The sequence below is a fragment of the Psammomys obesus genome, unplaced genomic scaffold, assembly GCF_907164565.1.
Source record: "Psammomys obesus unplaced genomic scaffold, mPsaObe1.curated_primary_1811, whole genome shotgun sequence".
Taxonomy (NCBI): Eukaryota; Metazoa; Chordata; class Mammalia; order Rodentia; family Muridae; genus Psammomys; species Psammomys obesus.
The window spans coordinates 776,095-803,878 of NW_026596101.1; the positions used below are offsets into that span (position 1 = coordinate 776,095).

Consider the following 27,784-nt stretch of genomic DNA (forward strand, 5'->3'; position numbering starts at 1 on the left):
GATAGATAGATAGATAGATAGATAGATAGATAGATAGATAGATAGATAGATAGATAAGATAGGATAGATAGATAAGATAGGATAGATAGATAGATGATAGATAGGATAGATAGACAGATAGATAAGATAGTATAGATAGATAGGATAGATAGATAGTATAGATAGATAAGATAGTATAGATAGATAGATAGATAGATAGATAGATAGATAGATAGATAGATAGATAGATAAAGTGCTTGCTGCTTTCAGATAGAATGCAAATGCTGGGGATTGGGGATGCAGACCCTTGAACCTAGCACTTAGGAGGCAGAGGTAAGAAGATATCTGAATTCCAAGGCCAGCCTGGTCTACACAGTGAGTTCCAGGACAACCAAGGCTACACAGAGAAACCCTGTCTCAAAAAAAAAAAAAAAAAAAAAATAGTAGTTTCAAAATAGGCAGGAGAGATGGCTCAGCAGTTAGGTGTATATACTGTTCTTCCTAAGGACCTGAGTTCATTTCCCAGAAATCATGTCAAGCAGCTCACAAATACCTGGGACTCCACCTGGGGCTCTAACACCCTCTTCAGGCTTTCACATACCCTTCACATGCACATCACTAAAATTAAAATGGATCTTTAAAAACAGTTGTTTTGCTCTTGCCCTCTCTCTGTGTCGGGGAGCCCCCTTCCCTTCCCCTATCATGTTTCTCTCCATCTCCATCCAATAAGCCCCTTCCATATTAACAAAAAAAAAAAAAAAACTCGAAAAAACTCGTTTCAGTAAGGGCCAGGAAATGAATAAAGGCCCTTCCTTGCAACCAAACCTGACAAGTGAGTTCAATCCCCAGGACTCACACAGTGGAAGGAGATAACCAACTCCTCTAGCCTTCATTCACCAAGGCACATGTGCATGCACATGAACACATATCTATAACTAAGTAGATTAATATAATTCTTCAGAAGTCTCAAAATGAGACAGGCAGTGATAATGCACACCCTTAATCCCAGCGCGTGGAGGCAGAGGCAGGGGTGAATCTTTGAATTCAAGGCCAGCCTGGTCTACAGAGCTAGTTCCAGGACAGGCAGTGCTACACAAAGAAACCCTGTCCTGAAAAACAGAAAGTCTCAAAATGTTTCTTCTCCATCTTACTTTTGTAAAACTGTGAATGGTGCCAGATGTGGTGGCACACGCCTTTAATCCTATCACTTGGGAAGCAGAGGCAAGAGATCTCTGAGTTCCAGGCCAGCTAGGATTACAAAGGGTGGGAAACTAACAAAAAAAAGGCAGTCTGGGTGCCTGTAATCCCAGCACTCAGAAGGCAAAGGCAGGTAGATCTCTGTGAGTTCGAGGCCAGCCTGGCCTACAGAGTGATTCTAGGACAGTCAGGGCTACACACACAGAGAAATCAATCAATCAATAACATAAAGCAGGGGCTGTGGTGGTACACGCCTTTAATCCCAGCACCTGGAAGACAGAGGCAGGCAGATCTCTAAACTCAAGGCCAGCCTAGTCTACAAAGCAAGGACAGCCAGGGCTACACCAAGAACCCCTGTCTTGAAAAAAAAAAAAAAAAAAAAACTAAAAAACAAAACACCAAAGTTTTGAAAAACAGTTGAATAATGGCATTCAAGGAGTTTCAAAATGCAGAACGGCTCTTACTGGGAAGTTTAAGCACTAAAAGAGATGTCTGAAGGAAAGCAGACTAGAGGCGGTACCTGGTGCTGCTCAGGAACTGGCGTGGTGCACTTGTGAGAGTAGTCCAGGCCCATCTCCCCAAATGCTACAGCCTTGGGGTGCCGTAAAGCATGCAAAAGCTTTCTTTCTTGACTCTCATTATAGTAGCGTGCAAAATGAGGATGACAGCCAAAGGCCCCCCAAACCAGATCTTCTTTCAGGAGTTCCTCCCATAGGCCATCAGTCAGTGTCCTTGGATCACAGAAGTCAGAGATGCACCCCTGAAACTCCTTAGGAAAGGAGCTGCTATAAATCTTCCTGAACTTTGTAAAGGTCCCCTTGAAAGATAGCTTGGAGTACAGCATGTCCAGGTGACAGTGGGTATCGATGAAGCCCTCTTCCAGGCTCAGCTCCCGGTGGCTCCTAGGCAAAGAGCCAGATGTGTGTTCTCTGGTGTGGCGAGGTGGTGTCTCCTCTCGGAATGTCCTTTTCCCCTTCACCTCCTCTTCCTCCTCACTTCTGGAGAACTGAGGAGAGTGGGAATTCCGGGACCTACCTTCCTGGGCAATGTCTAGGCCTTTGGAAATGCTCTGGGTGCTCACTACAGACTTGGAGGAGTGAACACTCAGAAGATCCTGGCTGCTCTTCCCCGCCTGTGCTGAGTCATGGCTGCTGGATTCCACCAACGGATAACCAGGGATCTTATGGCTGCTAGTCCAGTAGTTGGCATAGTCACACCATGGGCTACTATACAAATGAGGAGGGTACATAACATAGTCAGTGGGGAAAGAAGTTGTTGTTTCTGGAACTGCTGGGTATTTCAGTGAGACAGGTTCCTCTTGGGAGAACCTCACAGTGGCCAGCTCATCCACATCCGACCAGTCACTCCCTGAAGAGGGATGCTCAATAACCACCTCTCGGTCTATGTGCTGCAGAGAGAGAAAGAAAAAAAAAAAAGTTAGCTCTCCTATGAAAAACCCCTCCCTCATCCAGTACTGTGGTTCCACAATGGTCTCTCCCCTCCAGAGTCCTTAATCTCACTCTGAGGTTACACCAAAGGATGTAAATTCAACCTATATGATTTAGAGGCAAAGCCTTTGCAATGCAATCAGATTCAGATAAAAGCATCAATGTGGAACCTGATGATTGAACACTGGGGGCTCAAAGCAGGATTTCTCAGACTCCCTTGAAGTTAGATGTTAACTGGGTTTCCAGATGCTTCTAAATAGATATGAGATGATTCAACACATACAATTTTTGAACCAGTTCTCAAGAGAAAAGGTGTACATTTCCTTTTCTCTCATCTGCTTTCTACAAGCCAATGTCTGTGTAACAAACTCAATTCTATCAGTGTCCTCACCTCAGGCTACAAGATGAATACTATATTTAGCAGGGTGGAGCATCAAGACAGAAGGCAGCAAGAACTCTGAAGCTGGACCCATCATTCTTAGGACAAAATTCTATTTTATTTAAGACACTACCATGTTGGTCTTTTTCAATACGGACAAACCTACATCCTACCACATTTAATAGAATTTTTAAAATACTTGCTAAAAACCTGACCTGAAGTTTATTAATAACTGAAAGGAACGGCAGAAGAGAGGGCCTAATTTCCTGGAGTCCATGTTAAATAAATTATTGCTCTTTTAATCACTATTCTCCGAGTACCTAGGATTTAGGGTTAGAGGTAAAGCTCCTGCCTAGGACTCCTAGAGCCCCATGTGTGATCTTCATCATGGTGGTAAAACAGAGGTCAGGAGGGAGACATGACACCAAGAATAGTATCATCTATATCCCTTAGGATCAAACTAGAAAGACCAAATGCCAAAAACATGCAATTAAGAGATTTAAAATCCAAAAACAAAAACAAAAAAATCTGGTGTGTGCTCAATTACCTTTTGAACATCTGCATGCGAGTCAGAGTTATCAAAAAATTCTAGGGCTGGAGACGGTTTGTCAATGACTATCCTTCGGTCACCAAGCAGCTCCTCGTTAGTTTTCGTCACAGAATCTATAATCACTCTTCTGTCACAGAAGCTACTCCTGTCTATTGCAGACTCTTTTTTCTCCACCCTGACCTGTATATGAGACTCCTCCTTCTGAGGTACAGTGACTGCAACTTTTCCAGCTGGTCCTTCAACATTCTTAACCAGTTGTTCCCGGCTCCTGGATGATCCTTCCACACTCTTGGCCAGTCCTTCCACGCTCTTGGCCGGTCCTTCCACACTCTTGGTCAACCCTTCCCCACTCCTGACCGAGGTTCCTTCCCTGCTCTTGGCTGGTCCTTCCACCTTTCTGATTGGTCCTTCCTGGATGGGATACTCTTCCGAGTTTGTCTTCCTCTGAGTGGCAGCAGCTTCTCCCTTCCTCTTGGGCATCGACTTCCCCAGGATGCTCTGGATGGCCTTCAGGTAAATCACTGTTGAGCCCTGGTCTCGAAGCCTGTCTTTCTTCCTTTTCTGAAACTTGTTGGGTTCCTCCATAGCATCACTCTTACCCTCAGCTTCAGTTGCAAATTCAGAGTTCATAGAGTGACAAGAACTATCTTTAGAATCAACCTGCAATTTAAAAAATAACTTTCAAAGGTTTGTTCTAATAGCAATTTCATTATCTACAGCACTTAGTCAACTACAAATCATGAGTGGTTCCATCAGCCCAAGAGAAAGTGAATGTGGTAAGACTCTCTTAGACAATAGTTTCTCCCACTCCACAGTGGCAAGCTAACATAAGGTTCAGTCACTGTCTTAAAATTCATTTCTCAAGTGCACCATGGCATCCTCTTACCACAGAGGGCAGGGAGCTCAAAGATGAACATGAACAGTACAGTTGTATAGTTGCACTACACTGCAAGGTGGGAAGCAATGACACACTTCAAAATAAACAAAGTAACAGTTCTATGTTTTCTCACTGGACTCAGCCCAGTCCCGCTACAAAAAAAAAATCAGAAACCTAAGACCCTGAGACAAGGGGTAAGCCTGGCCAAAGGAACCCAAGTACCCCAGTCCTCAGTGAGTTCTGCCCCTATGGCCTAAACTTCTTTCAAGTCTTCTACTAATTTTTTCCCCAACTGTAATCTTGCTGTTAGGATACTCTCCTGAAGATGACTTATGTCACCAAATCATTCTCACTACCCATTCCCCACCTCCAGAAACACAGGCAACAAACACTTTGGCCCCATTCTCTCTTCTGTAACCACTCACTCCAAGTGTCCACAGGAGATAAACCAAACTATAATTAGTTTATGTTAACACTCTGGTCCACTCTTAGCCTAGCATGGTAGAAAAAATGGAGCAACCCAAAGGCAATGGGACGTCAAACCTCCGCAGTTATAAAACATACATGATCCCAGGGCATTCTACACCCAGTGCAACTTGAATGTTTATATTAAGTTCCTCTCAAAGTAAATACACTCAGTCAGGCCAGAGATAGTGTTACTCATCTATAATCATAGCACTAGGCTAAGGGAGGAACATCACTGTGAATCTTCAATCAGCCTGAGCTACATATTAAGTTCCATGTAAGTCAGGGTTATATATTAAAAATGTCTCAAAAAATAAAAATAAAAAAACAGAACCAGTGAGATGATTTGCCAACACAAGGTTACCTCCCACTAAGCCTAATGATCTTAGTTCCATTCCTAGTACCCACATGTTGGAAGAAATTCCTGGAAGCCGTTCTCTGATGTCCTTCCACATATGTGCCATACATAGACATACACACACAAAAACTGCAACTTAAATAAACAAACAAATACGGAAGGAAGCTCAGAAAAAAGAAGTCAATAGTGCTAGAAACACCACATGCTCTGGTTGTATGACAGAGAAATGAAGCTGCAACTCTCCTCCCTGCTGGCTAGCTTTCTGAATGCCAATGGGGCTATTCATGCTGTTGGGAGAGAATTGTCATCACTGGTCTTAGCATGCTGTTGACCCTGAATGCTACATACTCTTGATCTGTCAAGCAAGATATGGCCACTTGAGTAACAGAGGTATTACTACTAACCATTTTTTGTTTGTAAAGGTCAATTCAACTAAAGATAATTCATATCCAGCTCTGCAAAACTGGCCAAAAGCCAACGGCTGTGGAAGTGACAAGACCTGATGTGGACGCCATAATTGTTGTTTTGCCAAATAATTTTTTTTTTAAGAAAACAAGTTTACTGAGCCAGCACGATAAATCAACAGGTAAAAACACTTGCTGCTACACCTGACAATCTGAATTCAATCCCCACAATGCACACAGTGTGAGAACCAACTCCTAAAAGTTGTCTTCTGACTCCCATCCAAACACTGTAGCATGGACATGCATAAATTAAAAATAAAAATGGGTTTATTGAGCAAACTAAACTGTGAGGGGCAACAAGCTGGGCGATAAAGGAATATTTTCCAATAGTTCTAAGAATCTAAGGAGAAGAGCAGATGTTAGCTAGTGGTAGAGCACTTGTGTGAAATCCCATGTTCCAGTCCTAACAAAGTAAAACAAAAAAAAAAAGCTTAATAAATATTTAAAATAAATTTCCTGGGGTGGGGAGATGGTGTAATGTTAAAAGGAGAATGGAGACAAGTGGATTCCTAGTTTGTTGGCTAGCTAGCCTAGTGTGGAACCAGCAAGTTGGATTAAGTACTGCCAAGCCTGACAATTTGAGTCTGATTGCCCAGAACCTACGTGGTAGGGAGAGAACCAACTTATCCTCTGATCACCACATGAATGCCCATAGACATAAATAAACATTTTAATGACCTTTGTTTAGATTTATTTAATGTGCATTAAGTGTTTTGCCTGCATGGATGACCGTGCAACACTTCCATGGAGACAAGAAGAGTCAGATTCCCTAGAACTGAAGTTTCAGACAGATGTTAACTGCCATGTGGGTACTGGCAATTGAACGTGTGTCCTCTTGAAGAGCAGTCAGTGCTATTAAGCATTAAGCCATCTCTTCAAGCCCAATAAAAATTATTTTGCTATTTATTAAGAGGAACAACTTGAAGAAGGAAGAGGAAAGAAGAAAGAAGAGAAAGAAGATATGATGGGCACACCTCTCTAATTCTAGCACTCAAGAAGTATAGACAGGAGGATTAGGAGTTCAAGGCTAAATTTACCTGTAAGACCTTCTCAAATAATAATAATAAATTTTAAAAAGAGTCAACTTCAGACTTAGTAACAAAAGAACAAAGTGAGATAGATATTAGGACTGTCTATTAACCAAGAGCTGGGAATGTAACTCAGTGACTGAACACTTGCCTAGCATATCGAGGTCCTGAGCCAATCCCAGCAGGGAGTAAATAAAATAAAATGTTCAAGCATCTTCCTCTTGAACATCCTGTGTCCTGCCTCTAAGAGTTCTGAGCCAAAAATTTAGGGTACACAAAGTCAAGTGTACACCTGTCAAAGTCAAAGTCAGCAAAGCTGGAGAACACAGTGATTAAGCAACCTGAGATGGCCCTGGGAAAACGTTTTCATCAACGCTCCTCAGCTGTGCCAGCCCAGAACACCTGAGACTCAAGACAAACAAGGTCACACTTATCTGCTAAGCAAGGAAAAAGAGGCCAACACTTCCTGAGGTCATAGATGGGACCATGTCCCCAGTCCTCAGATCACACAGTGCCTTAGAAACTGGCTCTATGACCCAAAAGATTGCTGGGCATTATAATAACATTCAAGTACTGATTGTAACTACCAAAGGAGATGCCAATGGCCCTCATGAAAGATAGAACCAAGCTAGGATTAGACTCAAATAAAGGCCATACTCTCAATTAAGTGGCTATTAGCAGCATAGCCCGAGACTGAAAATTCCTGTCCCTGACACTGTGGTTCTCTGTGTCAGTGATGCTAAATGCAATCACCTAACGCTGATGCTGTCTAAAACCTACCTGGATATCCCAACACAATTAAGTTGTATGAGCAAAAGCTCATATTTACCTGACTGAGCCATATTCCGTATTGTTCTGCCAAAGACCACTTTCCACTTTAACGTTATGTTAACGTTAAAGTTAACGTTGTGAACTTAGAAAAATCCTTCTTGCCCTCCAGAGCTCAGGCTATAGAGTCTATATTGAGAAAACATGGGACATGAGCTGAAGATAAACTCAGCTGTAGAGCATTAGGTTAGAAAACAACCACTTGGGCTCAGCAGTTACGAGCACTGGTGGCTCTTTCAGAGGACCCAGGTTCAATTCTTAGTACCCACATGGCAGCTCACAACTGTCTATAACTCCAGTTCCAGGGGATCTGACACCCTCATACATGCTGGCAAAAGACCGATACACATGAAATAAAAATTTACAAACACTTATCCAAAGAGCCCTCCAAGTTAAACAGCCAAGACTCAGCTTCACTTATGAAACCAAGAAAGTCAAATGTAATGACACAAGGCTGTACCTCCAATACTCAGCAGAGACAGGAGGACTAAGAGTTCAAGGTCATCCTTGGCTATATATGGAGTTCAACCTAGACCTATCTCAAAAAGAAATGCACAACCGGGTATGGGGGCACACACCTATAATCCCAGCACACTGGGAGGCAGAGGCAGGCAGATTGCTGTGAGTTTATGGATGGCCTGGTCTACAAAGCAAGTCCAGGACACCCAAGGAAACACAAAGAAACCATGTCTCAAAAATAATAATAAAATAAACGAGAAAGAAAAAGAAACCAACAGGAAAGGTTTTAAAAACTCCATTTCCTTACAATCTATTGCTTTCCCTAGGGGCAACCCACTTCCCCCCAAAATGTGACTTTCTCTACACACTCTTCTACATATACAATGAATGCCCATTTTTAAAAGTCTACCAGAGCTCCAAAATCTACACTGTAATATCAGTAGGAGAGCAGAGATCTTTGTTACAGTTACTGAAGAAGTCACTCCTAGAACACTGCCCAGCACAAAGCAGGTCCTCAGTAAATCCACTCAAAACCTGAAATGGATCTGCTCTTAGAAGCAGTACTCATTCTGCTCCAAGAAGTTACAAACCCCACTTACATGTTTCTACTGGGGAACCAGACTTGAGTTGGTCTCCAAAGATACCTGCTAATAAACTAAGGTATAGTGGCATATGCCTTTAAACCTGACAGAGGCAGGCAGATATCTGTGGATTCCAAGACACCTTGGTCTACACAGACAGACCCTGACTCAAAAATCCAAAACCCAGCTGGGGATGGTGGTGCATGCCTACAGCACTCAGGGAGGCAGAGGCAGGCAGATCTCTGTGAGTTCAAGGCCAGCCTGGTCTACAATGTGAGGCCAGGACAGCCAAGGCTACACAGAAAAACCCTGTCGCGAATAAAAAATAAATAAATAAAAAATCCAAAGCCCTGTAAACAAACCACCCAAAGAGAATGGCAAGTATAAAGACATTTTTTTTCAATTTTACTTTTAATTAATAGTGTATGTATGTGGGTAAATGCACAAGTAGATGCCCATGGAGGAATCGGATACATAAGAGCTGGAATTACAGGTTGTTGTGAGCCTAGTGACCTGGGCTCAGAACTTGGGTCCTCCTACAAGAGTAGCAGTATGTGTCATCTCTCCAGAACCAAGGACAAATTCTTTAAAATGACCAAAACCTACATTCTCTCTCCTGGGCATTATTCCACTTTCCACTGTGGCAATTCTCCAGTCCCACTGTTCATTTATAATCACCTGAAGCTTGCAGAGATCCCTCCAAGTCCTCTTTACTCACTCTCTGGGATAGCTGGCCAGAAGTATTGTCAAGCTTTCCAAACAGTTCCGGATGCCCCCAATTTTGAAAACTCCCGCTACACTGAGCTCCACCTCCGGCCCTCCCCCTCCCATACACACCCAGGCCCTACACAACAAAAGGACCTAATATGTATTCTCCTCCCCATTGAATTTCTCCCCTCCACCTCTCAAGCCACGTGAAAGGGACCTCACCGTTTGCCGCACGCCGGCACCACCTACCTTAACGCTGCAAGCTTCCTTCCGCAGAGAAGCCATTTCTCCTAAGGAGGAGTGGGCGGGGTCCAGAGGAATCCCCTTGGACGTAAGGAACTGGCGAGGGCTCGGAATCAGGAAGCCAGGGGAGGCGGCCCCGCTCGCACCCGAGCCCGAGGAGAGAGAGGACGACGAGGAGGAAGAGGAGGTACGGCGGCGGGCTGAGCTCCGAGACGTGCGGGCCACATCGTCCCCCCGCAGGGCTTTCAGACGCTGGGGGCTGCTGGCCCCTCGAGGGCGCGACACACACCTGCGAACCGGTCGGCCGGAGGGGGCCACATTGCCGGGCTCCCGGGGGCGGCTGCGCTTGCTGGGACACCCTTCCGACGTGCTGCCCCAGTGGTACTTGACCTTGCGCCGCTCCGACGCCATGGGCACCTGCCACGGACAGAGGGACAAGGATTGCAGCGGCAGCCCTCGGGGCTGCTCACCGCACGCCACCGGGAAGCCTCCAGGGCAAGGGCGGGCCCCACTGACCTTTCCCGTTCCTGTCGTCTGCCCATGCCACTGCCGCGGGCTTCAGGGACGCCACAGCGCTCCGAGATGAGCCTACGAGCCGAGGGCCGAGCCCCACGACGCGCTGCCGAGCTCCGCGAGCGCTACTGTCAACACCCCGCCGCTCCCGAGACGCCGAGGCACTTCCGGCGCAGCGGCCGACCTTCCGAGGCCCCTCCCGGGGGGCCCGAGCGCGTGCGGAGCCGCCCTCCGGGCTGCGCGCGCCCGCAGGCCCCGGACGCCAAGGGCGGGCCGCGGGCGGGGTGGCCGCTCGGCTCCCCGCCGCCCCGTCCCGCCCCGGGCCTAAAGGAACCTCTGGCCTCCGGAGCCGCGCGCCGGAAGTCGCCTCGGCTCGCTCGCCCAGCAGACCCGGCCCAGCGCCGCGCCGCGCCCTCGCCCAAGGCCTCCGCCCAGCCGCCTGCTCCGCAGCTTCAGCCCCGCTGAACCTGCCCCGCGGCCGACGGCCGGCGTGCGGCAGGGGCGGAGCCTGCGCCAGGGACAGCGCCCATTGCCCCAACGGCAGAAGGGCGTGGCTCAGTGCAAGACGGAGCGTGCCTGTTGGCCAGACTTCTGGGGCGTGACCCTAGCCTTAGGAAGCGTTCTGGTTGGTTGGGAGCGACGTGGGGCGGAGCTTCTCACGTGGCTCCGGAGCAGCACACGGAGCCAGCTGGGGACGCTCAGGAGCGGAATGCTAGAGGGCGGCTGCGCCGGCGCCTTGGTCGCGGACGCGCGTTGCCAGGCGTTGTCACCCTTCTTTTGCAATGCAGGAAACTGTGGTTGGGTGAAACCAAGTGACACACCCAGAAACTGACGGAATTGTGGTTAGAAGGCACAGGCCACACACAATAGAGCCAGGCCTGCTGGACAGACCCGTATAATCCCGTTTGTTCAGGAAGAACAGACGGGAGGATTGCCAAACTCAAGAGCAGCCAAGACAGTTTTGACCCTACCTACAAAACATTTTTAAAAAATTTAAACAGGGTCCAGGGAAGGGCATGAATCAGCCACGGCGGCTCACATCCGTAATTCCATTTGGGTCACTGAGGCTGGGGAAGTGCTCTGAGCTGGAAGCCAGTTTGGGATATCTAATGAGTTCCCAGTCAGCGTAGGCAACCGAGTGAGACCACCTCTAGAAATAAAAGGTAGTGCCAACCTGTGATCCCACATCCAGAGAGACAGAGGCCAGAGGATCCAGAGTTCAAGGTCACCTACAATTACTTTAAGACCCTGTCTCAACCCTACCCTCCTACTCCCCACCCAGGCACACCACCCTCAGAAAAGGTCAATGGTTTAGCTGAATAGCTGAACACTCACAAGAGGTCCAAGATTTTGACCTGAATAAACCAGGTGTCATGCAAACCTGTAATCCCAGAAATTCCAGGGCAGCCTGGGATACAAGACACTCCACCCTCAACAAAAAAAAAAAAAAAAAAAAAAAAAGTTAAGACAAGGTAAGAAGACTTCATTCAGGGACAGCTAGCTCACCACTGTTGTGGAAGAAACATGGCACACTCAGCTGGCTTTCACTTGGGTTTTGTTTTGTTTTGTTTTTAGTTGTTCAATGCAGGACCCTAGCCTATGGAATGGTGCCTCCCATATTCAGAAAGAGTCCTCTGTAAACATCCTCATAGTCACAACCAGAGCTAGCTCCTAGGTGGTTGTTAACCCAAATTGACAGTGAAGGTTGGCCATCCTAGAAGCCATCACTGTTGGTTTTTTGGTTGTTTTGGGGTGTTTTTTTTTTTTGGGGGGGGGTGGGGGTTGGTTGGTTTGGTTTGGTTCTTTTTTTTTTTTTTTCCACGTAGGGTTTTCCTGTGTAGCCTTGGCTGTCCTGGAACTCTCTCTGGAGATCAGGCTGACCTCAAACTCATAGAGCTACACCTGCCTCTGCCTCCCAAATGCTGGGATTAGAGGTGTGTGCCAGCAACACCTGGTAGCTATTACTATTAGTAACAGTAAACATAAAAGCAACTTTAAAATCCACGAAGGGTTATACAAATGCCCCACTCCCACTACAGTGATGGCACTGCTGATGAAACCCTCCCGAAAGTGACAATGTCCTAACTCATTTGCCACAACCATGAGGCCTTGAGTTCAAATTCCAGGACCCACATAAAAACTGGGTGTGTAGTAAGGTCATAAATAATCTAAGCACTCCTATACAGACAGGTGGGCCAGCTGGCCTTGTGTAAAAAGCAAAAAAAATAACAAACCTTGTGGAAGGATTGAAAACTGAAGTCGTCCTCTTGATCACCCCAAGCGCACTGAGGTGCACACAGCACATTCACACATGAATGTACACATTACACTGTGCAAACAAAAAGTACAGACATAAATAAAAGCGGAGTCCTTGACACATGCTGTATACATTCACCCAGACACAAAAGTAATTAAATCTACTGGATTACAACACATTTTTATTTTACAAGAAGGTGGAATTAGAAATAGCTTTGTTTCACAAAAAAGGTTTGCAATGTGCCTTTTCAAAAACATATTCGCTGCAGAAACATTTTCTACATGGCAGAAAAAAAATGAGCTAAATGCCTTTTATTTATTTCATAAAAAAAAAAAAAAAAAAAACATGACAGATGCATTTTCAAAGTGCGTCTATAGCCGCTGCACCTTTCCTCCCAGGAGCTGTGGCAGGGAGAACAGAGCAGGGGTTGTTATCTTACAAGGATACTGAGTTACCACCCATTGAGTGACTGACTTAACTAGCAGCAGAATCAAACATGAGACTAGCTCTCATGACTCTTCACCTAGCTATAAATAATACACAGTCTCGGAGTCTCCATTAAAAAAAAAAAAAAAAGAACATTGGTGTAATGAGAGGACGAAGAGGAGAAGCAGGCAGCTCATGAATGTCAGTGGCCTGCAGGATTACCAGCTGAAGAAAGAGAAAGCCTACTGAGTCCTTGGCCAAGTGTCTTGCTTCCGTAATCTTGAACTTGAGAGATGAGTCAGGATTTGCAATGAGACACCAGCTGGAGGTCTTGTAAGCAGTGGAAGTTTGCAGAAAGCTGCCGCAGACGTAGCTGACAGATGAGAACTTTGGGAAACACCACGTGTGCTTGCTGCAGGCTGGCTCAGTCAGTTGTGGAGTTAGGAGCTTCTAGGTTAACAGCATCTCTTGGGGTAGTAATCAACATGGGCTCCTTGGAATCACAAAACCACCCAAATCCTCATACCAGGCATTTCACTTCCTAGCCCTCTAAGTTTCAAAGAGGAAGAGTTCTTCCTGAAGTTTGGTGTCTGTATAAATTGAGGTCCCCCTGTCCCCTCTCCCTGCAACTCAACTCTAATAAAACCAAGTTTCCTTCTGTTCAGGCTGGTATTTGGGTCGTATGGGTCTCAACAGACCTTGGGCAGCCAAAGACCTCTTCCTTGATTGGACACTGTCTATCCAGTTGAGGACAAGGGTCCACAGATGTGATCTGCTCGTCAGGGTCCAAAAAGCTCAACACTGTCCAGTTTCTCCTCTTTATAGAGTAGGATGTTCTCCATCAGCTTCCTTTTGGCCTCGTTGATCTCAATTTTCCATGAAGTCTCTGTAGCTGATGTTCAACAGAAAGTAGAAAAAGAGTAGCTTCAACAAGTGTTACTATTAAAATCCTTTAAGTCAGACTTGATCAGAATTTCAGGCCAGGTTTGTGAATCTGGCCCCAAACCCAGGCAGCACATCATGGCCTCTGCCATTGCAGGAAAGTCAGCACTCTCCCCAACAAACACCACACACACACACCCCCAACTTCCCAACCCCCCCACACATAGAGTTTCACGTGTTCCTCCACAGATAGGGGAGCAATCTGACATCAGCAATACTGAAAGCAGTTTCTAACTTCTCCTTCCTCCCTAAGGAAGTGGTCAGAGCCTAGACTACCCAATTTACAAGGCATGGTGACACTTCATTTAAAAGGCCTCAATTTTTATTTCACTAGGAAGCCTGGCATATGTGGATCTAAGTGCCAGCGACGGAAGGTGTCTTTAGAAGTGACTGACAAGGAAGATGAGGCAACCAAGAGGAATCATACAAGGTGCTGCTGGGCCCAGGGAAGGGTTTTTAAGTACCACAGGTTCATGCCATACAATGTGATTTTTAAATCACTCTAGCAGGGCATGATGGCACATACCTGCAATCCCTAAATAAATTAAGATAAGGTTTCACTAATAACCCAGGTGAAACCGTCTCAAATCATTTAATTTTTTTTTTATTTTGCTCTTTGCATGTGTCATGTGTATGCATGGAAAGGTGTGTGGAGGTCAGAGGACAACTTTGCAGGTGTCCGTTTTTTCCTTCTACTATGTGATGAACTGGGATCATACTCAGATTGTACACTTTGAAGCAAGCACCTTTACCTGCTGGCCATCACACCAGCCCTGTAATCCTAGCACTTGAGAGGTGAAGGCAGGAAGATCAGGAGTTCAAGTTCATCCTCAGCTACACAGGAAGGTCCATATTATTCTGGGCTACATGAGACACTGTCCCAAAATTAAAAAATAAAAAATAAACAAAAACTCTATAGGATATTACTTGCCTGCCAACCATGAGGTCCTACATCAAGTCCCCAGTACCACAAAAAAAAAAAAAATGCATGTATAAGTACATCAAAAAATAAAATCTGGGACTGGAGAGATGACTTAGCAGTTAAGAGCACTTGCTGCTTGCTCTTCCAAAGGACTCAGGTTCGATTCCCAATACCCACATGGTAGCTCACAACCATCTGCAACTCCAGTTCCAGGGTACCTAGCCTCCTCAGGTACTGTACACATGTTTTGCACGGATATATGTACATAGTTCAGACATAGAGCTCGAACATCCATGTACATATACATGAAATAAGATTTTAAACTTTAAAAGTAAGTAAATATCACTTTCTCTGGATCCTGGAGAAAGAACTTAAAGAGTCCGAAGCAATGGATCAAGGCTGATGGAAGCTACACAGTTGTCCTAGCAAATGGGCAGTAGCTGTGACTTGGACTCCATACAGAGACGGGGGTTTGAAGGGCTTAAGAGATAAGTGAGTAGACAGAAATAAATGGTCACTGGTGAACTGAGATTCCTCTTTGTGTAACCGCTAAGCAGTGAACAACTGAACAAAGCCATGACTTAGGAGAAGAGGGAGGTATGGCCTAAGTTAGGGTCACAGAAGAGATGCTGCATGGGCACCTGCCCTTCCGAGCTAGCTTACCGTCCTGCGGTGGCTGTGCACAGGCACAGGCCTCTGAGGAGTCAGCCTCCTGACTCCCACTGCTAGATGGCTGCGCTGTTCCGTTTCCCATGGAGAGTGGAGAGGAGGCAACCCCTGCACATGACACCACCATAACAGAAGAGGGGACACTGAGGCTGGAATTGTCAACATCATCCGTCTCTTCTGGAGTATTGGAAGACGAGCCTGTGCCTTCAGAAACCCTGCTCCAAGGAAGGGACAGCTGACCTCGGAGCCACTCCTCCACTGGAGCCATGGAGACTCGTACCTTGTGGGAGAAGACAGACAAGACCCAGACCAGGCGCTTGAATTAAAGCTGAAGGGGCTCTAACAGGCCAAATATGGCAAACACCGCACACACACCCAACATAGCAAACACTGCAGACAGGTTTTGCCCTTTTGCCTCTTTTCTTCTCCCTCGCTAAAAACTGTTACATTCCTAAAGCTAGTCCCCAAGGTCTATTTCCTTATTTGGCCATTGACTCATTCCTGAAACCAAACACCAAAGTCCAACAATCAAAATTCATATTTTGGTTAACCTGTCCAATCAGGATTTCCCAGCTCACCCTAGCACAGACTCCCCTCTCTCCCCCTTAAAAACCGACTCCTGCACAAACACCCTCACTTGATTTTCTTGTTTGCTGCTGCTGCTCCTGCTTTTGCAGCCTCCCTCGGGGCCCCTATTTGTCCTTCTGGGGAAATAAAGCTTCTTTGTGCTGAGAACTCGGTCTTGGGGTGTCTTGTGTGGATACTGGTCTTTTCAAAAGCCAAAAGCCAACACCTGGTCTTTTGGGATTTATAATTTCAAATGCCTGCTGCAGTCAGAAGAATAGCACCCTACCTTAAAGAGTTACGAACTTGACCCCAGCACCCAGAGCCACAGGTGATTGTGTAAGCCCAGGTGGTCCAATCACAGCACCCCATTCTTCTGATCACAGTGACCAGGTCAGGTATGGTCAGGTGCCTGTTTGTGTGTGTCTCTAAGATCTTGAGTTGAATGTACAGCGTCGGGTGTGCATGCTAGGCAAAGATGCTACATGGAGCTACATCCTGGGCCTTCTTTTTTGTCTTCTTATGTTTGAGCTGGGAGCTCATTAAATTGCCTCCACACCTTGAACTCACTTTGTAGCCCAAGCTGGCCTTAAGCTTGTGGTTCTGCTGCTTCAGCCTCTGAAGCAGCTGGCCTACACTACAGCTCACCGGACATACCCTTAATAAGAAACTTTCAGCTGAGTAGTGGAGGCCCACATCTTTAATCCCACCACTTGGGAGGAAGAGGCAGGTAGATCTCTGAGTTTAAAGCCAGCCTGGTCCACAGAGTAAGTTCCAGGACAACCAGAGCTGCACAGAGAAACTCTATCTTAAAAAAACAAAACAACCACAAAAAATAATAATAATTCCCTCTGTGCCCTGCAAAAAAATCTGTGTATAAAATGTAACTAATAATAAAAAATTTTTAAAAAAATTACTCTTAAAAAAATAAAAAATAAAAATTCCGTGTATAGGCTGGTGAGACGGCTCAGTGGGGAAATGTGTTTGCTGCCAAGACTGACAATCTGAGTTTAATCCCCAGGATCCATATGGTAGGAGGAGAAAAATAACTCCTGGAAGCTGTTCTTTGACCTTGTTCTTTGGCACATCTGTGTCATGGCATGTGCACACGTCCACACACATACACACAACAACAACAAAAAAAAACTTCTAAACTGAATTTTTAAATTCCATGTGAATTCACTTATTTTGCACACGATCGCAATGACCACCCCTTGCTTGCTTTATTTGTTTATTTATTCGTTTGTTTACTTATTTATTTCGAGATAAGGTCTTCAGACAGAAACCTGGCTGTTCTGAAATTCACTATGTAGACCAAGCTGGCCTAGAATCCACAGAAGTCTTCCTGCCTCAGCTTCCCAATAGATTAAAGGATAGAAGATAGATTAAAGGAGTGAAGCAACCACACCCAGATGCCATGGATAGGATAGGTGCCGATAGATTAAAGGAGTGAAGCCACCACACCCAGATGCCATGAGTCTTTATAAATATAAAAATATCAGGATGGAAGAAGCCTGCAATCCCAGCACTTGAGAAGCAGATACAGCATTAGGAATTCATGGCCACTTTGCTCAGCAGGATGTTGAATGCCAGCCTGAGCTACAAAGAGACAGCATCTGATAATAAACAAGCAGATAATAAAGCTAAGAGTGCTGGCTCATAATCCCAGAATCTAGGAGCCTGAGGCAGAGAATTGCCTCAAGTTCAAGTCCAGCCCCCAGGAGTTACAGTATGAAATGCTGTTCCCAAAAAGATAAAAGTTGAGGCAAGATGAATCTACCCTAGATAGGCATATGCTCCTGAGCCAGGGAGCTGGTTCCATCCACAGCATTAACTGAAGGAAGGAAAGAACTGACTTCCCACAGAACGGCCATGGACAAGTACGCTCACAATACATAATAAATAAATAAGTTGGTGCACGACAGAGCTAGCTGCCCAGTGAACGAGAGCCTGCTGGATTTCCAGGCCATGGATCTTCCAACACTGTGATAAGCGCCACCTCTTTTCCTTTCTTTTTCACTTCTCCCTTTCTTTTCTTCTTTTCCTTCCTTTCTTTCTTTTTTTTTTTTTTTTTTTTTTTTTGTATAGCTAAAATGTCCATGTCCTTATCCCCTTTAGTGTACATGGCAAATGTCTCATCATTCAAGATCTGATTCAAATATCAACTCTCCATGTAAATGTTCCCATTAGATGCCCATGAAACATACATTTGCCATGCTAAAGATTGCAGTCCTCTATAGCTATGTGTAACCCACAGAGTATGCTAAAAAAAAAAAAAAAGAAACATAAATAAATTAAAAAATAAATGATGGGTACATTTCTCGGTCATGTCTTTAAAAAGGAAAGAAGATGGAGCTGGAGGGCTGGCTCAAAGGTTGTGAGTATTTACTGTTCTTGCAGAAGACCTGAGTTCGGATCTCACAACCCAGAGCGGGTGAGAGCAGGAGGTTCACAATACCCATGACTTCAATACAATACCAAGTATGTAGACATGGTCTTTGCTTTGATCCCAAGTGTGGGGCATGAAAATGTTTTTTATATATCCCCCTCAGGAAACAGCCCCCGAGGAAAGGCGTGTGATGTTTGTCAGCTGGAAGCTGTTTCGTGAGAGGTGTGGTGTTTGCTACCTGAAAAGCATCCTTGGGACGGTATAAAATAGCCCCCAAACAAAGAGAGATAGCTTTGTATCTCTTGGCTTCTTCATTTTGCCTGGCTTGGAGAGGCTCCTAGAGAGAACCGGTCCAGAGAACACTTCGAGGTTGCTGCTGAGTTTGCTGCTGAGTTTGCTGGATGGCTGGTTTGCTGTTTAGCTAGACTTCTGGAACATGGATGAGATTGGTATTGCCCCACCACCACCAAAGCCCAATGCCCCTAACCAGAAGGAAGTAGTTAGAAAGTGTCTGTGTCTCTTGTCCCTACTAACCTGCATTTTCTCCTAACTTGTGTATGTGTGGGAGGGGGGCACTGGAAGGGAAGCAGAAGGATTTAAGAACCCTAAATAAAATAGATTTTTGAAAAATCTAAGCCTACAGACTTCAGTTCTGGGAAATCCAACACATTATCTGGCTTCCTTTGACACCCAAATACACAGGACACACAGGATGTAGACAAACACACACACACACACAATCTTTAGGGGATAAAAGGAAGAGGAACTATACAGATGTCTCATGGGTTAAAAGCACTGGATATTCTTCCAGTGGAGCAAGGTTCAATTCCCAGCACCCATATGGCAGCTCACAAGTGTCTTATAAGATCTGACTTCTTCTTCTGGCCTCCACAGCACCAGGCACAAAAATGTTGCACAGCTGTACATGTAGGCAAGATACGCATACATAAATAAAATAATATATAAAAGGAAGAGAGAATGTAAGAGTGTGTCCTCTTCTTTTAACCCTCTTTTTCTAGATGGAAAACAGATGGAACTGTTTAAGTAACAAATCAACAGATACCCTTGAACCCTGAAATGGAAGCTTTATAGCTAGCCAATTGCCAGTACTATGGCACTGCCATTGCAGTCCTAGCTACCTGGATCCAAAACATTAACCCAAAGGCAGCAAACTTTTATCTTGCTTACGCCAGTGTATTTTGCCATCTCTCCCTTATAGTCACTTTACCCAAGCCCTAACTGACACACTGAACCACAGATGGAATGAATAACTGAAGGTCTGAATGAAAGTGAGTTGTTGAAGAGGAGGCCTGCTGAGAATACATCTGATTGTGTGCTGCTCCTACTGAAATCCTTAGTGACCTCAAAAAGCCCAGTGTGCCTCCAGAGCCCTCTAACTCTGCGCTCAGACCTCCCACCCCAAACTCATGATAAGCCCGTCTGTCCACTTGGACCTCCTCCCAGGCCTGTAGTTGTGACCGCCTCTCCCTCCGATCAGGCCTTCTGTTCGGGCTGACCATTGTGTGCTTAACTATCAGTTCCCAGCCAGGCTTGAACCAGTGAGTCCTGTCCTCCACCATCCTGGTGCTCATCACACAGACAACTTGGGAAGACCAGGACAGCAGAGCAGGAATGGCTTGCTCAGATGGACAGATCCTCTGTAGTTAGCGTAGTTACTACAGTTCAGCTTAGGACCACAACTTGGACCTCTCCAAGAAGGTGGAGGAAAAGCCACAGGAACAGACCAGTAGAGACAGCAAGCCAAGGAAAGGCAGGAAGAGATTGGTTCTCATGAGAGGCCCCAGCCAGACACCCACCCTCATGGTCCCCCATGACCCACATAGCAACCCTGATGGCCGACATGGCTCCAGCACGTTCTGCTGTGGACAACCAAGGCTAAGCGGGCTTATTGCATTACCAGCATGTGATTCTTCCTAGGTAAGGCAGCAGGCAGCAGAGAACTCACCTCCTCCAAGCTGGCATTGCGCCTTCGCAGGCAGACACACACAGTGGTGGCCCAGGCCTCCACACAGGCCTCTGGAAGAAGCCCTGCCCTCCTCTCCAAGTGCTTCTGGAAGATCTCTTTTGCCATCACCTTCCCCAGGCCTGTCTTCCTGGAGGAGAGCGAGGCAGTAGTGCTGGCCATCTCACCAAGAAGCAAATCCTTCTGTTGGAGGAGAATGAGGAAGTCCAGGTGAGGGGCTGGGTGTGGCAAGATGTCTTGAAAAGAAAAGCAGGTGTCCCAGAAACACGTTCAGCACCCAAGTACTTGAGAATCATGGGATTTGCTCTGTGCTCAGGGTATTCCCTTATCATGGTCACAACTCATCTGTGGTGCTTAGCCTGTCCCACTTCAGTGACTCCATAAGAAAATGGGAACATGAAATGCCTATTCCTGGGTGTAACACAAATGCAAATCCAATAATGGGCCTTAAGCACAAAGTGTGACACCAGACAGAAAAAATACTCAATAGCCCATTTCCCTTAAATATGTCTTCCATTGCAAAATATATGCACAGTGAATACTAATGACCATCATTTGCATAGCATTTACCATATGCCCAGTACTTATCATTTAATATTTTTCAGAGATTTTGTTTTTTTTATTTATTTATAGGTATGTTTGCCTGTGTGGGGGTATGTATGTGTGAGTAGAGATGCTTTCTGAGGCCAGAAGAGGCTGTCAGATCCTCTACAGGCTACAGGTTGAACCCACTGGATGTGGGTTCTGGGAGCCAACTCTTTCTCTGCAAGAGCAGTGTGTATGCATGATTAACCCCTGAGCCATCTCTCCAGCCCCAATTTAATCTTACTTCTTTAAGGTTTATTTTTATTTATGTGTGTGTGTGTGTGTGTGTGTGTGTGTGTGTGTGTGTGTGACTGTGTCTGCCATGTGTGTGAGTGCCTGCAGAGGCCAAAAGGCAGCATCAGATTCCCGGCAGCTGGAGTTATGGAAGGTTGGGAGCCACTTGACATGGGCTCTGAACTCAGGTCCTCTGGAAGAACAGCAATTGCCCTTAACTTACAGCCTCATAAATTTTGGCTCCTGCTGGGACAGGCAGTGCCTGTGATAACTCTTAGGGTGAAAGGGGGCAAGAAGCAGCAGGCCCTGAAGGTTACCCTTGACTGCACCCACCCTATGGAAATTGGAGTCACAGGCACTACCAATTGTAAGCAGCTTCCCCAAGGGAATCAATGTGAAGGAGGAGGGGACCGGGACTCAGGTGGAAGAGCTGTGAGCATCATCAGGAGCAAAGCAGGATCATAAGAAACCCAGAGGGGCCTTTTTCTTTTCTTATATTTTTTCCCCAGAGGCACCTTTTTCTTTCCTTTTTTTTTTTAACCCCAAAAGCACCTTTTTCAAAAAGATGTTTGAAACATCTTACCGAGAAATATGTGAAAAAACAAAATGTGAGAAAAAAGTAAACTACTGTTGCTCAGGACTAACAGGAAAGAGTGCCAGGAATTACATCACCTCCAAATGAAGCAAGAGGAAGAATCAGGAGGCAGAAGGCAAGCTCATTTTTGGGGCAAAGGCTACAGCTCAGGTGGTACACTGCATACCTGGCATACACAAAGCCAGATAAAGAGGGAATGGTGATGTGTCCCTTTAATTCTAATACTTAGGAAGGAGGCAGGAGAATAGGGGTTCAAAATCAGGGGCTCAAATACTACATTTGTTGTATCAAATTATTGTATGCTTAGTTATTTTTAGTATATATATATGTGTATATATATTTATATATACCTGCTACATACATGGGTATTTATAACTACATACTATAAGACAAATGGCATTTTAAAGCAGGGTGTGATGACACACACCTGTAACCCAGCACTCTATAGAGATTAAGAATGAGGTGTGTAAATTCAAAGCTAGCCTAAGCTACGTAGTGAGGCTTGTTTTTGTTGCCTAAAATGCACTCCTACCTAGTCTCTGTCCCTTAGTCTATTCTAGTTTCTTACTCAGCTATCCCTTCCTCTACAAGGTCTTCTCCAGACTCCAGACATGGCTGGCAAAAAAAAAAAAAAAAAAAAAAAAAAAAAGTCAATGACATGATGATTCCTAATGCATTTTTGCTATACTCGTAGATTGGTGCCTAGCCCAACTGTCATCAGACAGGCATCATCCAACAATTGATGAAGGCAGATGCAGAGACCCACAGCCAAATACTAGGAGAACCAGGAGAACCCTGAAAAAGAGGGGAAGGAAAGACAGTAAGAGCCAGAGGGATCAAGGACACCAGGAGAACACAGCCCATGGAGTCAACTAAGCAGGGTGCATTGGGGCTCACAGGGACTGCAGCAGCAATTACAGACCGGTAATGGGTTTGAGCTAGGTCCTCTGCGTATGCCCTATGACTGTGTAGCTTTGGTGTTCTTGTGGGTCCAACAGTGAGAGTGGAGCCTGCCTCTGACTCTTTTGCCTGTGCTTGGGACCCTTTCCCTCCTACTAGGTTACCTCATCCAACCTTCATCTGAGGGTTTGTGCCTAGCCTTATTGTAATCTGTTATGTCATGATAGGTTGATATCCCTGGGAAGGGTGCTGGGTTTTTTGTTTTGTTTTGTTTTTTGTTTGTTTGCTTGCTTTTGGCTTGTTTGTTTGTTTGTTTGTTTTGAAAGGAAATTGAGGAGTCATGGATCTGGGGTAAAGGGGAGGGGGGCACTTGGAGGAATGGAGGTTGGGATGTTATAAGAGAAGAATAAAAATAGATAAAAATAAGATAAAAAACTAGGTCGGGTGTGGTTTTAATCTCATCACTTGGGAGGCAGAGGTAGTCAGATTCCTGTAAGTTTGAGACCAGACTGGTCTACAAAGAGAGTTCCAGGACCACCAGAGAAACCCTGTCTTGAAAAAGCCAAAAATAACATTTTTAAATAATAATAAATAAAAACTGAAAAAGTAGGCAGGTATGGTGTCATAGGCTTGTAGTTCCTGCTGTACAGGAAGCCAAGGCGAGAGCACTGCTTGAACCCAGGAGTTCAAGGCTAGCTGCGCAATATGTCAATATTTTCTCTCAGAGGGAGAAAAATAAGATTAAAACCTAAGCTCCACTGTGCCTCCATTTGCCTAGCCAGAAAGTAGGTGGTTTCAGGATCTAAGAGCACAGCATGCCTGACACCATCAGGGAACCCGGAAGTAAAGACCACTAGTGCCAGCATGGCACTTCCTGTACTCACACAGTCCTGTGAAAGCATGACCTTTTAACTATTTATCTTTGGGAAAATGCAATGGCATTCAAGGAAGGGGAAATTAGCGTTGTAACAGCTGAAGCACGTGAGTGGTTTGCAGAGAGAGAGAGAGAGTTACCACCAAAGAGAAGAGGCAGTTCACGGAGCCCTACCTCATGACCCTACAGGGAAGAGAGATCTTATCTGGCAGCCAGTATGAAGGGAAGCTTAGACTAGCAGCGACTTCATGGTGTGAGGAGCAGTGACTCCATTGTCCTCACTGCACACAGGGCTAGGGACAGGAGCATCCACGAACCTAGGCACATCTCAAGAGCCAACTCCCAGGACCCAGGAAATGCCAAGGAAAACTAAAGAAACTAGAGAGTGAAACCACAGGATGAAATCAGTCCAACCAAAAGGACAAACAGTCTGCATGGGACAAATGACCCACTTTATTAGAGCCCTCAGGGACTCACCAAGGAAAAGCAAGGCAGGCTAAGACAGACTAAACACTCACTCGAGGGCTGCCGCTGAATGTGTGGCTCACACTTGTAATCCCAGAACTTGAGAAAAGGCTGAAGCAGGAGGATTGCCAAGAAGACAGGCTAGACTACAATGTGAGACCCCACCACCACCACCACCGCTGAAGAAAAGAAAAGAAAGAAAAAAAAGAACAAAAGTAAGGATGGAGTGTGGCTCAGTTGTGTACACAGCCAGCTGCTGTACTTTCAAAGCTGCCCTGTGGGGAGGTATGGCCAACACATAGCTCTGGACTGAGGCCTGAGAACTTTGCATGTGATGGGCGAGGCTCTCCCTGCCCACATGGACGTGTGCCCAAGGATACCAGCCAACCGAGCAGAACTGAGTAAATCCTAACACTCTTACCAGGTAAACTGGACTGCGGTCCTTGTCCATCGCAGGGATTCCAGTGAGGACCTCCGCTAACACCTGGATAAGACAGAACACAGAGTTCGCTGGATCTAGAATTGTCCACAGTCAGCTGAAGTTTCAGGCAGTGACAGAGGCTTCATCTTTTCTGTTTGATTATTGTCGTTATGGTTACATTTATTTATTAGTGTATTTATTTGTGTGTGAGTATGTGTATGTATGTTGGTATCCATGCGTCACGACACCTGCATAGAGGTGAGAAAGTGACTTGTGGATCTCTTCTTCCACTGTTTGGGTCCAGGGCTGGAACTCATGTTGTCAGGCTCATCAGCAAGCATCCTAATCCACTGAGCCATCTTGACAGCGCCCCATCTTTTGTTTTTGAGACAGGGTCTTTTGTAGTCCAGGTTGGCCATGAACTTCTCAGTAGCTGAGGGTAGCCTCGAGTTCCTGATTCTCCTTCCATACCACCATGATTTTTTCCCCTACTTCATTCACTCACAAAAAAGCACAACCCTGAGCAGCCGTGAGCCAACACCCAGGTGGAAAACTGTGGTGTGTGTGTGAAGAGCAAGCCTGCCTTTTCATAGGATTCTCAGCAGAGAACCACAGAGAATTCACAGGAGCGAGTTGGGGATGGTGGTGCAGATGGATCTCTGTGAGTGCAAGGCCAACCTGGTCTACAGATCGAGCTCTAGCACACCCAACACCACACAGAGACACCCTATCTAAAAAAAAAAAAAAAGCCACAGAAGTGGGAGGATCCAGAGAGGCCTGAACTCCCAGAACTCCCAGTCCTACCGTGCACCAGCAGTGAGCCCAAGCCAGGGCTGGGAACTGAAACCTGGGCCAGAGTCTGCATCTGTCACGTGAGGTGGAGCAGCTGTGCTGCCTGATGAGCAACTATCCTTCCTGTCAAGTCTCTCTCACACCCTCCTGCCACAGGTCAGAGCCATGAGCAGCAGGTCAGGCACTGAGGTCACCCTGCTCTGAGGTAACGAGGAGCGCGCTGGCAGTTGCCAGGAGGGGGCAGCACAGGGCGCCACAACAGAAAGGGGACCGCTGCCCGTTGAAAAGGCACCCGCCAAGCAGGAAGGGACAAACAGGGGAAACAAACCCATAGGCAGAGGTCTCCTCTATCTCAGCCATGTGGTTCTGGAATGAACAAGTCCCTGACAAGGGTTCCTTAGTGGACAAAAAAATAAAAAAAAAAACAAAACTGAGATGGGGGGGGTGCCAGGGCCAGAGTACTTGAGTTCAATCCCACAAGGTGGCAGGAGAAAAGCAACAACTACAAAGAGTTGTTCTCTGGCCTCCACACCATGCAGTATGGCGTGTGCACATCTGCCACACACACACACACACACACACACACACACACACACAATACTATAATACCAATTTACATATAGCATCCCATTACTCTATTGTAAAACTTATATTTATTTGTTTGTTTGTGAAAAAGTCTCTTTACATAGTCCTGGCTGCCCTGGAACTCATTTTGTGGACCAAGCTGGCCTTGAACTCACAGAGATCACTTGCCTCTGCCCCCCCCCCCCCCCCCCCCCCCCCCCCCCCCCCGCACCACCGCCCCCCCCCCCCCCCCCCCCCGCCCCAGGATGCTTTGATTAAAGATGTATACCACTACTCCCAGCACCATTATTCTCTAGAAGCACCACGAACCCCATTTTACAGAAGGCAAACTGAGGTCCAGAAATGGGGTGGGCAGGTGTTACACAGGTTAAGTAACTGGACTGGGCTAGGCCATACTGTCTAGGGGCTAGGGGATCTGCCCTATTGGTTTGTTTTGACTTTTCCTTTTGTTTTCCTTTGTTTTATTCCATTTTTGATTGTTTTAAGATAACAGTCTTCCTAAATTATCTCGGTTCTCCTGGAACTCCCTCTGTCTCCCCTATCAGAGAGCCACTGGTTCTCAAGGAGGGCTGCTTGGCCTCAGTGAAGTACTCACAGGAACTTTGGGGGGCGGGGGGGGCATGGGAACCAGCAGAGTAGTCAGCCAGCGGCAGAAGGAAACCGAATCCAGTACACAGAGATCCAGCTAAGAGCAGAAGGTGGCCCAGTGAGGGTGTCAGAAGCAGATATGAACAGACAGGAGACTGTGGTCACAGAGAGGAAGTACAGAGTTCAAGGCTGGGAGGAGGACAGAGGCAGAGGCCTGAGTGCAGCAGTCTGAGTTTGGCTGCAGGCAACAGACAGCGTTTCCCAAGCAGGTTCTGCGAAACACTGAGGCAGAAAGACACACCAAGAAAGCAAGCTTCTACCATCAAGTGAAGTTGGGAAAGCCTGCAAAGCATTCTCTGGCGAGCTCAGGTCAAGGAGTCTGGATTCTGTTAACTCTATAATGAAAAATCTGCTTGGCTTTGCTCAACAGTGTCTTCCAAATTTATCTGTCCTCTAAGCCCTGTTAACTCCCCAGTCCCGTAGACTTCGAAAGGAGTGGGTGTGGCACAAAGATAAACTGAGCGAACTATCAGGCTCGGACCACACCGTATGCCCTGAGCACCTGGCACCCATCATGGACAGGGAGCATGTCAGAGAGGTGGATGGACAGACTAGATGAGTGACTATGATGGAATGGTAAATGGGTGTTGAAAAGATAAATAGAGAGCAATGAACAAGCATGACAGAGATATGGGTGAGTAGGCCAATGGTGTGATGGGAATTAGAAGTTGAGAGATAACGTTTGAAGCCCACAGACTCAACAACCACATACAGTCTCTGTATATACCTGTATACCTTTTTTTTTGACACCTGAGCCAAGAATGGTATATGCCTATGATCCCAGCACTCTGGGAGGCAGAGGCAGGCAGATGGCTGTGAGTTCAAGGTCAGCCTGGCCTACAAAGTGAGTCCAGAACAGCCAAGGCTACACAGAGAAAACCTGTCTCAAAGAAAAAAAAATGACACCTGACCTACACGGCTACCCCCTTCCCACACAAACCACACACCCACAAACTAAAAGCAAATAAAGCAAAGATTCTAAAAGATTCCCCAATAGGCTTTGTTTCCAATCTGGCCTACAGGCCACAGTCTGGCAGCCTTGGCTGTACCTCCATGCAAGCCCCATGCTTACAAACAGCTTGGGGGCAGAGAAGGAAATGCTTACAATTCCACAGCTGAAGATGTCCACTTGCTTGGTCAGCTGTCCCACTCTGATGAAGTTTTCAGGCAGGTATGCAGCTGAGGCCTGGAACACGTGGGTCTTCATTACGGTGTATTTGGTCTTTTTAGTGACAGGACACGGATGAGCCACTGGATGAGCCAGCCTGGGGTTCAAATGCTGGTCCAGCAAAACATTAGCACTGTGGGAAAGCAAGTGAAGAAGACCTTTGAATTCTGGGAAGAAGACGTTGCCATTGGAGATACTTTGGCCAAACCATTTAGCAGTGGATAATGTCAGCCCTGTGAGTGTGTAGGTGTGTGTATGTCGGGGGTGGGGGGAGCTGGTCACTGAAG

At 46.1% G+C, this 27,784-nt stretch overlaps 2 protein-coding genes across 4 annotated transcripts in view; both read right to left on the bottom strand.

Moving 5' to 3' along the window:
* The window catches only part of Tatdn2 (TatD DNase domain containing 2), a 19,924-nt gene extending 9,401 nt beyond the window's left edge, over positions 1-10,523 (bottom strand). For both annotated transcript variants that reach the window (XR_008722660.1, XM_055628458.1), the window contains exons 1-4: positions 10,081-10,523; positions 9,571-9,981; positions 3,551-4,213; positions 1,697-2,584 (exon numbers count right to left, since the gene is read on the bottom strand). Coding sequence is in view for 1 of the 2 variants with exons in the window: in XM_055628458.1 (XP_055484433.1) it covers positions 1,697-2,584; positions 3,551-4,213; positions 9,571-9,975 (1,956 nt within the window). In the remaining variant the exon portion in view is untranslated. The remainder of the gene's footprint in view (positions 1-1,696; positions 2,585-3,550; positions 4,214-9,570; positions 9,982-10,080) is intronic.
* A 1,975-nt stretch (positions 10,524-12,498) lies between these two features.
* Irak2 (interleukin 1 receptor associated kinase 2) overlaps positions 12,499-27,784 on the bottom strand; it is a 56,403-nt gene continuing 41,117 nt past the window's right edge. For both annotated transcript variants that reach the window (XM_055628618.1, XM_055628616.1), the window contains 5 exons: positions 27,435-27,630; positions 24,305-24,367; positions 20,213-20,413; positions 15,288-15,573; positions 12,499-13,652 (listed from right to left, as the gene is read on the bottom strand). In XM_055628618.1, the coding sequence (XP_055484593.1) occupies positions 13,540-13,652; positions 15,288-15,573; positions 20,213-20,413; positions 24,305-24,367; positions 27,435-27,630 (859 nt within the window). In that variant the 3' untranslated portion in view covers positions 12,499-13,539. The remainder of the gene's footprint in view (positions 13,653-15,287; positions 15,574-20,212; positions 20,414-24,304; positions 24,368-27,434; positions 27,631-27,784) is intronic.